Source organism: Acanthisitta chloris, unplaced genomic scaffold (genome assembly GCF_000695815.1).
Source record: "Acanthisitta chloris isolate BGI_N310 unplaced genomic scaffold, ASM69581v1 scaffold11914, whole genome shotgun sequence".
In the NCBI taxonomy this organism is placed as follows: domain Eukaryota; kingdom Metazoa; phylum Chordata; class Aves; order Passeriformes; family Acanthisittidae; genus Acanthisitta; species Acanthisitta chloris.
The window spans coordinates 34,500-50,143 of NW_008669981.1; the positions used below are offsets into that span (position 1 = coordinate 34,500).

Genomic DNA, 15,644 nt, shown 5'->3' on the forward strand with positions numbered 1-15,644 from the left:
TACAGGGATAGATTTGAAAATAAGCCACTCTCTACAGTCACTTCCTGAGCATGAAAACGGATGCTATTGTTCCAGTGCCATTAACAGGTTGTACTGTCACACACTGCTTGGCAGAATAAAAAGGGAGATTTACACCTAAGAAATAAATGTAGAATTACTAATTGAGATTAGTACTCAACAGAGGAACTCACTACCCCTGCCCAGAAGTTTTTTGCTTTAGCAAAGAAGAGAGAGAGAGAGAAAGAGAGAGAAAGAGAGAGACCTTGCAGGAAAGAACATTCTAATGAAGCCTGGAGCTTTTTAACCCCAAACCCAATTGATTTAACTCAAGGAGACAAAAACACACACAAAAAAAGAGTCACTAATATATTCTGGGCTAGTTGACACTGAGGTAGCTATTGTGCCTCACTGTAGAGAATGCCTAGCAAAGTCCTCTTCCTAGAGAGATGCATTTTGAACAACCTAGATGTCTTCTTGCTGATCACATATGCTAAATGCAATACACTGCAAAGCCCCACGAGGCTAACTATGCAGTTGGAGTTTTATTGCAAATATACCACCCCTCTGTCTTTCCATCTGTTCATATTCACCTCAAAAGAATGGTGATATAATTGGGGAGTGCTGCTTAAACTACTGAATTCAATTCGAGATGGCAACAGCCACAAAAGACCTGTCAGTTTAATGGGACGAATATTAGACAAAAATTTAAAGACAGATCTACCTAAAATCACAGTCTGCAAAATCATTTCTGAAGGCACAAAAATCCCACTTCTCCTTTTCAGCTCTGTATGAATGGTGAGGGTCATAACCAGTGTGAGACAAAATGAACCTTGATAAAGAAGGTTGAAATAATCACCCTCTACTCACCATATTGTGTATTCTTTGACAAGATACCTATTAATATGCCTCAGTATGCAGCAAGAGAGCATTTCCCTGGTCATTGTAGGCTGCACCTGCCTAGAAAAGCACTTGACCTAATTATGAGCCCTGATACGAAATTAATTTGAAGTCTTAGAGCCCAGGCAGTTTATACAAAAGGTATTTGAAAAGCTTTTATCAATAATTTATGGCATATGAAAATAGACTTGGAGTGCCCTGATATTCCAAAACAAAAAGGTGTATCAGAAGGAGACAGATCGTTTCCCTTCACCTCCCAAACCCCAATCACTGCTAGGCACAATGCAGCTTTCCTACTTCAGGTAACTAATCAAGAGTTTGAGCATCACTTAACCCACTTCCAAAAGGAAGTGAGACACTTACAGCAGCAGCAGTGATTCCTGGGAAGAGTCGCAGAAGTCCAACGTTCCTGTTCATGTGGGTGTGAACTCGGAATTTCTTTTTGGTATTGGCTCTCCACACTGTTTCCCAGTTGACTGTTAAGGGAAATGGCCTTTTCAATCCAATATTAAGACAGACTATTAAGAACACTTGTAGTACTTCACACTTACAACTTTGGTTTTAGAACTGTTCTTATGCAGGGGATTCATGAAAGACAATGTGTTTGGGAAAGTAGGAAAGGAAGGTCTATTTCAGACAGCAGCCACAGCAGCTGATCTAACACACCTTACTTATTAGGGGCCACAAAATGTGAAGTTTAACAAGGGCAAGTGCTTCATTCTGCACCTGGGACAGGCAGCCCTGGCTGCACCTACAGACTGGGGAATGAGAGGCTGGAAAGTAGTGCTGGAAAGAGACTTGGGAGTACTTGTCCATGGCAAGTTGAATATGAGTCCCAGTGTGCCCTGGCAGCCAGGAGGGACATCGTGTCCTGGGGCATCAGGCAAGGCATGGCCAGAGGGAGAGGGAGGGGATTGTCCTGCTCTGCTCTCTGCTGGGGCAGCCTCCCCTGGAATACTGTGAGCAATTTGGGGTGCCACAACGTCAGAAAGATATTGAGTTATTAGAGAGTGTCCAAAGGAGGCAATGAAGGTGGTGAAGGACCTTGAGGGGAAGCCACATGAGGAGTGGCTGAGGCACTTGGGCTGTTCAGCTGGAGAAGAGGAGACTGAGCACAGAGCTCATGGCTGGATACAACTTCCTCAGGGAAGGAAGTGCAGGGACAGCTCTGACCTCTTCTCTCTGGGACCAGGGACAGGACCCAGGGAATGGGCTGAAGTTGTGTCAGGGGAGGGTTAGGCTGGAGATTAGCAACTGGTTCTTCTTCCCCCAGAGGTGTTTGGGCACTGAACAGCTCCCCAGGGCAGTGTCACAGCCCCAAGGCTGACAGAGCTCCAGAGGTGTTTGGCCAATGCTCTCAGGCACAGGGTGTGATTGTTAGGGATGTCTGTGCAGGGCAGGAGTTGGACTCAGGGGTCCCTTCCTGCTCTGATTATTCTGTGATTCTGCGAAATATATCTTCAAGGCCTCATCTAGATCAGGCTCAAATGTGTTATATTTTAGTTTTAATTCCAAAACAGTGTACATTCTGAGTTATATCAGTATTACCAGTCAATATTCCTAAGCTAGTACCCTCCGAGGAGTTAACACCTATGCTACTTTCAATTTAATAGCACTTTACAGCAAAGACTTCCAAAATGGATATTTCAGTCAATGACCATTAGTAAACAGGATGATCTATCAGACACAAAGCTGTACACCTCTGCTATAACCTCTTCTTCTGATTGCTGTGAAAAGCAGCTGAGCACTGGACCTGATGGATGTCACACGTCCTGTTAGAGCCACCTCTGCTAGTTCAGAGTGCTCAGAAACCAACAGAACGTTGTGCAGGCCCAGCCCAGGTGAGATATTTACTTGCCACACACTGACCTGAACTTCACTGTTATGTAACTGGTCTGATACCAGCCTGGATTCATGCTTAGAAAACAGACCTTCATCATCCCAGACACAAGAGATGACAAACACAGCTCCTGGTGTTGCTAATAACCTCCAGAGTTTATTGGGTAGTTACTAACGATTAAATAAAATAGCAAGGATTCAATTAACTCCCATTAGACATTCAGAGCCAGAAGCCAGCTGTTTAACTAATAGTTTGTTTGTGTTGCATTATTAGAAGCCAAGTCATGCATTATTGATATGAAAATTTTACTCCTCCAGTATAGGAGCTCAGCGCTGGGAGCACTGACAGCTCCTCCAAGGCAGTGAAACAGGTTTACCAAAGAGCAGCCAACAGCTCAGAGCATCATGCTGCCATGAAAACAGACCATGCTGTAAAGCTGCTGTTTCCCCACCATGAGTTAAGCCTTTCAAATTTTGGAGAAACTCCCAAGCAGCAAGAGAGATAAAAGATCTGTGTGCGTAACGCTGACACACTCTCAGCCACACAGAGAGTTACTCACACCAATTACTGCTGCAATTTCTTGCAATCAGCACTCAGCCCCTTGCAAACACAAAATCAGAGTACTTTTAAAAACATCCACTGAAGCATATTCTATTGTTCCATAACCAGAGATACAAAAAACTACACAAATCCATTAAGTCAGGACAGAAAACAGCAGTCACCTCTAAAACTTTACAAACTATGAAGGAGACTTCAGAGCACCTTGCAGGAGCTGAAGGGGCTCCAGGGAAGCTGCAGAGGGATCTGCGTTAGGAGCTGCAGGGACAGGACAAGGGGCAATGGGCACAAATTGAAAGAGGGGAAATTTTGGTTACATTTTGGTCAGAAGCTTTCCCTGTTCTGGTGGTGAGACACTGTCCCAGGTTGCCCAGGGAGGCTGTGGCTGCCCCAACCCTGGCAGTGTTCACAGCCAGGTTGGATGAGCCTTGAGCAACCTGCTCTGGTGGGAGGTGTCCCTGCCCAGGGCAGGGGTTGGGACTAGATGATCTCTAAGGTCCATTCCAATCCCTAAAATTCTGTGATTCTCTGATTCCTTTCCTATTGTGGTGACCTCTCAGCAACTAGAGCCTCTGTTTGTTCTATCTAAAACACACCACACATCATTAAACAGGTCACAAGCAGTTGGCTTGGCATCATGTTTGTCCAACCAGTCACACTTCAGCACATGGATTCCTAAAGCCCTGGGAATGGGAGAATATAGACCTTTTCTACAGTTTCTTTCTTTGTGCTAGGCTGTCCAGCACCATTCTGAAACCATCTGGTTGGGCTCAGTAGTTAGCCAAGTAGCTCTCAAAGGCTTCCATGAGCTTTCCAGAGCGAGTCAAAGACCTGTGAGGAGGTATGTGGGCAAACACAGAGGCTGTGCATTTATTCTGCACGAGGTTCACAGGCCTGGCTAACCACATTCAAGCATGGGCACTGGGCTTGAAGAAGCAGCAGCGTTTAGCAATAAATCCAGTCCTTTCAACCTTCCAACACACAGGTTAATTCTTCATAAAGCAGCCTCCCCTATAAGGGACGACAATAAAATTGTCTCACAGCTTTCTTTCTGTTATCCTCCATAAGGTAGGAGTCCCTGCCAAAACTTCACAAATGCATACTACTACATTTGGCAACTGTTAACATCCCTAATGCCTGGAACCAACTTGAAGAATGAAACAAGGAAACCTGCCTTGGCATGGATGGCTAAGATACTGCCAAGAGCAGAAGACCAAGGAAAGAGATCAGAGGATAGTTTCAGAAGTCAGACCTACACCAGGCCTATACCTGTACCCTTGGAGGATGCTCCACCAAAGAATATATCACCTCCAAGATAAACTTAATGCATGCAGACAGTACAGTGATGTAATTCCAAGTTATATTACATAAAATAGATAAAGATTGCCCTTGAGTTAACGTTCCCTTGGTCATGAACCTCGCCAGCCTACAGAACGTGTTTGGTGCTGCAGACTCCACAGATGTCAGTTTTCCATGAGCCAAACGAGTCTACAGGGCAGAACAAAAGGCAAATATGATGCAAGAGCCAAAGAGACACAAATACACATAAAAGCCCAACTTCATCTCGGATTTATTCAGAGCTGTGGCAAGTGTGGCACAGCACCATGCAGGGCAATAAAAAAAGTAGAACACACCCTTTGCATTCTCCATCTCAAAGATTACATCCCCAAAAAGGAAGACTATTTATGTCACACAGCTAAGTTCAAGCATCTTCATCACACTGAATCAACCAGCTGTCTTGGCAGGCTATAGTCAAACTACACAGAAATCCTCTTTTTTTGTTAAATTAAAGACAAATAATTAAACATCATTTCAGTAAGTGATTCTTAAGAACTTCTTAAGTACTTCAGTAAGTTTCTTCTTAAATAAGAAACTTATATACAAGCAACTGAAGGACAAAAATATCTATTGTTGTCCATAACAGTTTTTTATCCTATGGATGAGTGGCTAATTAGGGATATTCAGTTTTGGTACAGCACAGAAAACAGCAACCTGTTCTGACTTGGATGTTCTGTGTTTGTAAAGAGTTTAACTGATACTGCATTGTGTAAATATGGATGCAAAGCTGAGGAGCAAACACAAGGAAGCTGCTGGTGTGGCACAGCAGAAAGGAAGGTTTTAAAGCAAGGTACATATAATAAAGATGTAATGGCTGTATATTCTGTGTCCAAAGTGGCTTAGAATCAGAGTCATCAGGGTTGAAGGAGACCTGTAAGATTATTGAGTCCAACTATTAACCTGTCACTGCTGGAACCCCTAAACCAGATCCTCCAGCACCAGATCCAGACACCTCTTAAACACTTCCAGGGTTGGTGACTCCACCACCTCTCTGGGCAATATCCCAGTGCCTCAACACCCTCACAGGGAAAACATTTCTCCCCACATCCAATCTGACTCTGCCCTGGCTCAGCCTATGACCCTAAGCTTGGGACAGATTGCATCATTCAAGGAGATTATATTCAAGATCACAGAATAATCAGGGTTGGAAAGGACACTTGAGGATCATCCAGTCCAACTCCTGCCCTGCACAGACATCCCTGGCAATCACACCCTGTGCCTGAGAGCATTGGCCAAACACCTCTGGAGCTCTGTCAGCCCTGGGGCTGTGACACTGCCCTGGGGAGCTGTTCAGTGCCCAAACACCTCTGGGGGAAGAAGAACCAGTTGCTCATCTCCAGCCTAACCCTCCCCTGACACAACTTCAGCCCATTCCCTGGGTCCTATCCCTGGTTGCAGAGAGAAGAGGTCAGAGCTGTCCCTGCACTTCCTTCCCTGAGGAAGTTGTATCCAGCCATGAGCTCTGTGCTCAGTCTCCTCTTCTCCAATGTAAACAAAACCCTGCTTCCCCTCAAGGCCCTTCATTATCTTCGTTGCCTCCTTTGGATGCTCTCCAATAACTTAATATAAGATATTAAGGCCTTTTGTTTACTCTTCCAAACCAAACCATCACATAAAGAATAGTCTACTATTTCCAATCTCACTCTCCCCACCAAACATTATAGCCGCTAAAATGACAGACAAAAAAAATACATCCTTATCTTAAGCAGCTTTATTTTCTGGCATGTACAGACAAGTATGGTGATAGGGTTAGTGTGGAAAAAAACATCAGAAAATCAAATGAAAAAGAGAAGCAGCTCCACACAGCTGGGAAAGCAGCAAACCCCCTGTTGTTCAGCAGTGCCTATGCCACAGTGCAGGTTTCAGCTTATAATGGGAGAGCAGCAACTCAGAGTGACACCTCCCTTAGGAGTGGTGACTGAATTCCCGGTTATGAAATCAAACAAGAAATACAGCTTTTCTTGACTGCAGAGCTCCAGACTAACAGCAAATTGCAATCCTCATCCTTCTCTATAGGGCTATGGCCAAGGCCTGCCATTATATAAGCTGCCCTAGCATTCATTACCATTCCTGGTAGCAGCCAAGGGGTGGGAGCACAGGCAACCTACAGTTGTGAACTCCTGAAGGAGGCCCACAAGCACAGAGCCCCCTTTTTTTTGGCAGTTTGTTATAAAACAATCAACACACATCCTTTGAAATGAATTTTTAAATTGCCTGGTGTTGCAGGAACCAACATGTCTCTGCTTAGAGCAGAGAGGGGACAGAGACCAAAAGCACTTCAGTGGACAGAGTTGGCATCTGCCTGACTGCATAAATGTCCAGAGCTTTTGACATAAATAACCAGAACTGCCAACCAAGACACCAAGACACAACCAAAAGTGGTGACTAATAGCTTCTCTCTAATGAGACTGGTGGGTAGAAGAGTCCAAAAGGGCCTTCCAACCTTCTGCTGCTGTACCACACCTGCCTGCAGAGTCACACAGGCTCTGTTTGTCCCCTGCACCACACAGTCCTGTACATGTGCACCACTCCCAGAAGTTACATGCATGTGTGATGAAGAAAGTCCAGCCACAGTAATGAGGCAAGTTTCATGTGTGCTTCATTAGGACAATCAAGAGCAGAGGAGAGCAATCAGTTACGAAATATACTGAGAATCTTTGCACATTTCAAGTGAAATAGTCCTCCTTGTCTCTCCTGGTTTCAAAATATGAGAGAAACAAGGCAAGGCCTTTTATTGGATACGCTTTGAGAGTTTAGAAATATTTAGGGTTATTTCTCTATTGTTAATTTCATACGGAGATTTCTGGTTCTGCTGCAAAAGTATCTCCCATCGGTATTGGGTTTCTTAGCTCAGGAGTGGGCTAGAATTTTTCATTTCTTACAGGAATTTCTTGTGCTACGTTCAAAGCCTTGAAGAACGGACACACTTGCTCCTCTAAATCTGGATAACAGGACTCTTAGGTGTGGCTAACACAGCTAAGGATCTGACAAAGCACACAGTCAGATATGGGACATAAGCATGGCCATAAACTGAGCCAGGGCAGAGTCAGACTGGATGTGAGGAGAAATGTTTTCCCTGTTAGGATGTTCAGGCACCGGGATATTGCCCAGGGAGGTGGTGGGGTCACCATCCCTACAAGTGTTTAAGAGGTGTCTGGATCTGGCACTGGAGGATCTGGTTTAGGGTTTAGGGGTTCCAGCAGTGACAGGTTAATGGCTGATGATCTTAGAGTTCTCCTCCAACCCTGATGATTCTATGATTTCTGTGGGATTAGAAATCCACTGGGAGCCTCATGTGAAGAGGGAACAGGGTGAAAAATGGATATAAAAAAAGGAGAGCTGCAACTAGAGTAAGGGAGGGAAGAGAACTAAGCTTCACCCTCTCTGGCTCTGAAGTAAACTGTTGCTTTGACATGCAATGCCCAGCCCTGAACAGCATGTCATCTCCTCATCCCTGTGTACCCACCCATCATCCCATTACACTCCCTGCATCCTGCCACCTCTCCCATTCTGCTTCTCTGGAATTTTCCTTCCCAGCTTTGTTAGACCTGGGAAGCCTGAGGAAGAGTTTCTGCATGTGGCCTGCTCCTCCTGCCATCCTCAGGCTGCTCTCCCTAATGCTGAATCAGCAAGAGTCAGCCCTGTCTACAGGAGGATTAAGACATATTATATAAAGTGATTTGGAAAAAGAGAAAAGTTCAAAGATACTAGATTTGTTTGGTTTGTTTTTAAAAGCCCAAGTGGTTCCTTGTCTCCCTGAAAGCTTCATACAAGGGCTGTACAAGCAAACTCAAGGGAGACAGCAATGTTTCAACCAATTACTTTGGGGAAAAAAAAACAGCACTAGTAGATTGCCCATACTATAAACTATGTTCTTTCAAAATGAAACAATCCTTCAATACTGACACAGTCATCTTGGATAAATGATGCTACCCCTAACTGGGTAATCAACTGAAGCAAATAAAAATAGAGCCTATCACACCATCAGTTTTTAAATCAGAAATCCCCACTGATCCCAATGAGGCATTTACTGAAAAGATAATGGGACCCAGTATGGGCCAAGGGAAGTGCTTAATAATTTTCTCAGTTTTCTACTCTGGACAAGGAATCACAAACCAGTTCATTCAAATCCAAGAGAAAAATAGCATGCAATTTGCAGCTTGATTTCATTATTGATCAGTCAGTAAACGGAATTTATTTATACCCTATTTGATGCAGCTCATAAAGACCCAAGAAAGAAGATTCTCCCCAATTTACTGCAACAATCAACTGACAGCATTTCTGTTGATTTCAGATCCATCATACTCGACACAGCACAGGAATACAACAGTGGCAGTCAGAGATGAGATATGTCTTACAGCCAACTCCAGTGTTCCATGGGCTTCCTCAGCTTGTACCTGGCTGCTACAAACACAGCACTTGGAACCTGAAACTTTAACTTCCACTCATTAGAAGGGATAAATTTATTTTGATTGCAGAATGTTTCTCTCTAGCAGCAGAAACCATTCAGGATGCCACACTGCATGGCACAGGGCTAGAGCTGCTGCCACTAATGGCACCTAGCTAAAGAATTCAGCAACACCCTCCTGTTCCTGCTTCTGGTGTAGTCACGGATATTGCCACCAAGTCCTACTCCTTTTTAATACCTAGTCTTTCCAAAAGCAGCTCACATAGAATCACAGAATTTTAGGGGTTGGAATGGACCTTAGAGATCATTCAGCCCCAACACCTCCCACCAGAGCAGGTTGCTCAAGGCTCAGCCAACCTGGCTGTGAACACTGCCACATGTTGTATGTTTTAAAATTGTCCTTTAGCATGTTTTTTTTTGGCAGCTTCTCATTTGGCTACATTCCAATGTGTCCCTCTCCTCCCCTCTCCAAAGAAAGGATGCCATTTATCCAAGGACAGACATCTATGTGCTAATGACTTTGCAAATGGGTAGTGAAATCTTCATATAGTTTTTTTTCCCCCTCCTTAAAAAACAGACACACAGAAATTACAGGATGCCAGAGTCAGTCTGGGGGTGAAAATGCCTTCACACAGTGTATTCTAGGCCTGCTGTTTCCAGTGTGCCTGCAGTTCAGACACTCCTAAACACCCAGTAAAACATCTTACATAATGACATGCATCAGAGTCTGTTGAAGCTGCAAGTACTCTGCAATGACTTTTTTGCCCGATTTCAGAGCCCAGTATGGCCATTAATGAGATTAAACTCCTTGTTCTTTCAGTCCTCACTGCCTCATTTTTATCTTTGCAGCAAGCATTTCCATGACACAAGGGCAACATTCCCTCTGGTCAGTCTGGATCTTAAGTCAAAGTCAGCCTAGCTTACATCTATATTCCATAGCTAAATGCAGTTGAGTCACAAAGTCTCAATCTTACTAATATTTAAACAGTTTCAGAGCAGCTGAAGTGGAGTCAGGCTACAAATGTCAAAGACATTTGAGTTTAAAACCGACATTTCAACCACATAGGCACAGATCCTTTTCAGCTCCAGTTCTATTGCATGTGGCATAAATTACACAGCTTAAGAGATGATGTTGCTTACTTGTAATATCAACCTCAGCTTTTGCAAGTGGAGGCAGGTTAGGTGAGGAAAAGGCATTGAAACTCCCAGCATCCACCTTAGTCACCCGATTTCCCCTGTACAGTTTATTATAGAAATACAGGCACACCTGCAAGACAAGTAAAGAAACAGGTCTGTGAATAAGCCAGTAATTAAAAGATGCAGCAGATAAATACTGTAGTCTGTCCTTTATAAAGTGTTTTCTGACTCTTTAAAGCAACTCAGAAGTTAGTGGATGTTTACAAGTCTAACCCTTTCAAAAAGGGTTGGCACATCTGTCACTCATTGGTTTAAGAACTGAAGAACAAAACAAGTTAAGAGCTAACTAGTTTCATAATCCTCTCATGAGGCATCGTCTAGGAGACAGCAAATTTGCCTGAGTCCACTTCAGAGATGGAGGAAAGAAACTGTGTGGACTTCGCAATGAATCAGCTGTGGATAAATTCAGAGTCCAAAAAGGCCTGGTAAAAATAAGGACCACTTTCCAAAGAGTTACCACACACAAATAATTACTTTCCTCCTCAAGTCTCTGAAAGTTTGTCAGTTAGGACTTGAAGGAAAAGAGATACCTCAAAACTGTTTCTAGTTACTAAGATCCTGGGCAGACAACCATTGCTGCTGTCTGAAAAGAAATGGGTTTGGGAGCATGGCAGAAGTGAAATGACCCATTTCTTCTCTGATCTTTGAGCTTTAGAGCCCAAATATGTTTAAAGGCAGCGTGCTGAGACTACAGAGGTACCTCCATGTCCATTAGGTGGATCATTCCCTACCCCTCAGTCTGCAGGAACTAGAGCTAGAAGACATTCCTACCAGTTCTAGAGCAACTGTAGAGCTTCAAAGTAACATTCAGTTAAAAAACTGACTTAGTAGTATTTCAGTTCCCATATATCTGCAAAAGAACCTCCAATTTCATGTCAGCTGCAACCTACACTGCAGACTTCATGGTCTACAGATTGAACATGTGCAAATGGGATAGACCCAAAGCAAACTGGCCATGCAAGTGCCTGTTACCTCAGGAGAACCCATCAATCTTCCTGTTCAAGTGCAAGGCCTTACTGCCTACCAAATATTCTGAGTATATGTGTCCTGGCTAGAGGGAGAAGTGCAGCATCTGTGATGGTGTTCCCAGGCAAACAGACCTCAGGAATCACAAACTGCCCAGCCATCAGCAATGCCCCCAGGAGGTTGTCTCGGCCATCGTTCTGCAGCTCATATATGGGCACCTGAAGAGCAGAGACTGAAATTACACACTGACCCTTATGAAAAGCCTACACAGCAGAAAAACGAAAAAGAGCCTAACTTATGCAACACAAATAGATGAATAATTTATGGAACAATGAGTTATGACAAAGAAAGTTTCCTTCTCCATCCAAACTATTTTAGGCTGCAGCAGATGGCAGGATTTCCCTCTGTGCTTAACAGGCTTTGATAATTTCAGTGCTTAAAAGCTAATATAGTGATGATTCTAGCGTGATGAAGCCTATTAAGGCTGGTTCAGGAAAAACATAAAAACTAGAAAGCAGGCGTGGGTAAAGAGGCTGAACATGGGAGAAGTGATGGTACAGAGAAAAAGCAACAGCCCCAGATCGTACAGAACTGTCCCCCTGGGCTTCACAACAGCTCTCTTGCACCATCTTTCCACAGAGCAGAGAAAAAACTGAGCCAGCAGGTTATTACCCAGAGAAAAGGGTAAGATTAAACCCAGCAATCTGCTCTGCTGAGTGATGACTTCCATGCCTTTCAGATCGCCTCTTTATTAACAGAGAGCCAAAGCTCCTTTCAGCAAGGAGAAAAAGGAATCATATGTTCCCTTGCTACATCATATGTCAGGCAGATCTCCAAGCAATAAAGCAAAAAAGAAAGCAAAACCTTGTCTGTGATGTATCACGACTAGACTGCCCCACGTCAAGACCATAAGTGGGAGCCTACTCCTTCCTAGACTTTGGTATTTTGACTTCAAATAGACCACATGTGAAAGGGAAGTTATGAGATTGGGGAGGGGAATTTTACAGTGCCATGTTTCATCTCTCCTTTGTGATTAGAGCTGGATTTTATGCTCAAGCAAGCTATTCTAGTAAGACAACCCCTCCCCCTCAGACAATATGCAAAGGGCTGATCTGCAGCTAAGAGAATGAAAATTAATACATGTAGTCTTTAGAGGAAAGGAAACAGACCATATTAGAGGCTTTGTGGTACAGAAATGGTCAGAAATTAATCTAACGCTTAGTTTCTTTAAAAAAAAATATAAAGGATGCAACAATGGGATAAACAGAATGGGGTAACATAAAAAAGGGATAACAACTGATGATTTAAAAAGTAGTAGGTTTCAGGGCTTTAAAAGAAAAAAAACTAAGAAGCAGCAGCTACCTGAGGCTGCAAAGATGCTTCTCATACCAACTGATTAATACACAGTGGCAAACAACAGGTTCTTATATACTTCTCAGCAGCATCTGGCCCAGCCATAATCAACTCCTGCTCTGATTTGGTACAGAGTTGTAAAGTCAGTCATGATAAAATTATGGGGCAGATCCTCAGCTGGTGAGTCCAGCAATTTTCACTGATTTCTATCAGCCCTGTGAGCACTCATTCTGGCCAGGGCCCTGCCCTGCACTACTGAGCTATGCAGTGAGAATCACAGAATCATAGAATTTTAGGGGTTGGAATGAAGCTTAGAGATCACCCAGCCCCAACCCCTGCCCTGGGCAGGGACACCTCCCACCAGAGCAGGTTGCTCAAGGCTCATCCAACCTGGCTGTGAACACTGCCAGGGTTGGGGCAGCCACAGCCTCCCTGGGCAACCTGGGACAGTGTCTCACCACCCTCACAGGGAAAACTTCTGCCTAACATCTAACCTAAATTTCCCTCTTTCAATTCGAACACATTGCCCCTTGTCCTGTCCCTGCAGCTCCTAACACAGATCCCTCTGCAGACAGGATATTTATACACACATAATCAGGATAACACCAAGTTTTGCATATAGAAACCAAAACTGAGGCTTCATGCTTCACTTTCAAATGAATCCCCTTACCTGAGATCCTGTCAGAACAACAGTTTTCCCCAGGTTCTCACACATGAAGGACAAGGCTGAAGCTGTATAGGCCATGGTATCAGTGCCATGAAGGATCACAAACCCATCATACTTTTCATAGTGCTCCTAGAGAGGAAGAGACAGTTTTCACATGGTTAGAGCAATGCACTGGCCTCAGTAAGTGAGGCATTGCATGACTTTCACTGATGCAGACACTTTACAGGGTCCTGCATGAATGATTCCTCCCAAAGTTATCCTGCTTTCAGCTGAAATACAATTAAGGGTTAATAGGACACTAAGCACTAGAGCCAGTAATTCTAATTATGGAACAGTCAAAGAGATTCTTCTATGTATACATATTAATGCATCATTTTTAAACCAGAAGACTGCTAATTAAGAAAAGCTTAGCAATGGCTTTAAACAGGAATGCTAACATATGCAAATGAGTCGCATAGTCTGATTTCTTGTTGCCGCTTTTACTTTAGGGATTACACCATTTACAGGAACAGATTAGGCAAACCAAGGCTATCATAACACCAGGAAAAACAGCCCATTTAATCCGGGTGGCAGACAGGCAAACTGTCAGTGTCAGAGTGCCCTCTTCTGATGGAAAGTCATCCTTCCCACAGCAGGGAGCACAGAAGAGGCTTCTTCTCGGTCATTAATTCACTTGCTGGTGCTTGAGAAGTCCCTTAGACTATCAGGCACGTGAGATGCCAAAAGGAATTGTATAACAACTTTAATCTACATACAATTTCACACGGGAGGGTTTTTTTAAATGCAAAGCCACACACAGCTCAAGCTGTTCGGATGAAGTCATCCCCTGGCTTTTGGAGGAAAAAGGAATTGGTTCCTCTGGTTTAAGAGTGATGGACATAGTAAATACTGTGGTGAGAGACACTGATGTCTGTGACATAATTTGGTGACGTGGAAAGGATTATATAGAAGTCTAAGCAAGTACACAAAGTGTCAGTGTGGGGGGAAAAATGAGGTTTGTCATTGAATTCGAGGGTTTTCTTAATTTAAACTTCTTACACTGCAGTAGACACACACACTTGGCATCTCCTGATAATAAGGTCACCTCCAAACCCAACTGTAGGTTTGTCCTTTTGCTATTTTTTCACTGATACTCATGTCCACCTGTTGCTACCATAGAAGTTTCAGGAAACTTCAGAGTCATCAAGGTTAGAGGAGACCTCTAAGATCATCCAGTCCAACCATTAACCTGTCACTGCTGGAACCCCCAAACCCTAAACCAGATCCTCCAGTGTCAGATCCAGATGCCTCTTCAACACTCCAGGGATGGTGACTCCACCACCTCCCTGGGAAATATCTCAGTGCCTGAACACCCTCACAGGGAAAACATTTCTCCTCACATCCAATCTGACTCTGCCCTGGCTCAGCTCAAGGCCACTCTCTCTAGTCCTCTTCCTGCAGCCATGGCAGGAGAGACCAAATGTCTTGGAATGTTTCAGTCTGGAAAGTCATCAGCACATTACAGCTGTGCCAAGCACATGGCCAAGATGAACACAGAGTGGCAGTGTCTATACACAGGCTGGAGAGCTGAAGTACCTTCTCAGCACTTTTCTTTTGGATTACATGAACTGGCTGTTTGTACATACAGAGAATTTTCATACTGTGCACAAGAAATAAGCAGGGTTGAGGCTTTTTTGGTAATAAAACTAAGACGCCTTTAAGGAAGAAAGGTAAAGCCTCTTCTGTCCAGCTGCCTTCTCTTGGCCCTGGGCTTTTCTCAGCTACATCACTGAGGCTTTCCACTCACACACCAGCTCCATCTCCTCTTTGCCCTGGCAAGATGCATTTGATAGGAGAAGCAACCTCTAGTTGGTAATTTCAAGATTAGAGAGCCTAAAGGTGAAAGAGTTTTACCTGAACCTTCAGCATTCTGAACTACTATACTGTTCACATGTATTGCTTCTGCATGGTCAGAGAAGGGAATTTACACTACACAAAGCTCACTATCACAGAGGGAACAGGAGTGGAAAAGCAATATCTTCCTAGCCCCATGGTTATTTATTTCTAACAGCTATGTACGAATTCCTGGTGTGAAGCATTTGAAGTGTTTAGCATTTTTGCTTTCTTAAAAGCACACAGCTAAGTTCAGACACAGGGACAAGAGCAGAGAAATGCTGATTTGTTTAATCTAGAGAAGGATGCGATGAATTTATCTATATATGCAGAACTATCTAGGGCTTCAAACACTTCCCACTGTGAGAAACCTAACCATGGTAGCAAATTTTTCTACTGGCTGCAATGCCAAAGCTAGTCAAGTCCATGTGCGTCCAGAGTAAGACAGACATGAAGAAAGGAAATCATTTTGTGTCACCAGCAACCATTACACTATTAGAACACTCAAATCATAGAATCAAACAACTTTAGGGATTGGAATGGACCTT

At 43.7% G+C, this 15,644-nt stretch overlaps 1 protein-coding gene across 1 annotated transcript in view; it reads right to left on the minus strand.

Moving 5' to 3' along the window:
* The window catches only part of ASPG (asparaginase), a gene marked incomplete at its 5' end in the record, with an annotated part of 33,871 nt that extends 20,518 nt beyond the window's left edge, over nucleotides 1–13,353 (minus strand). The window contains 4 exons of the mRNA XM_009073523.1: nucleotides 1,261–1,373; nucleotides 10,182–10,308; nucleotides 11,339–11,422; nucleotides 13,228–13,353. Of these exons, the coding sequence (XP_009071771.1) occupies nucleotides 1,261–1,373; nucleotides 10,182–10,308; nucleotides 11,339–11,422; nucleotides 13,228–13,353 (450 nt within the window). The remainder of the gene's footprint in view (nucleotides 1–1,260; nucleotides 1,374–10,181; nucleotides 10,309–11,338; nucleotides 11,423–13,227) is intronic.
* Nucleotides 13,354–15,644: the final 2,291 nt, after the last annotated feature.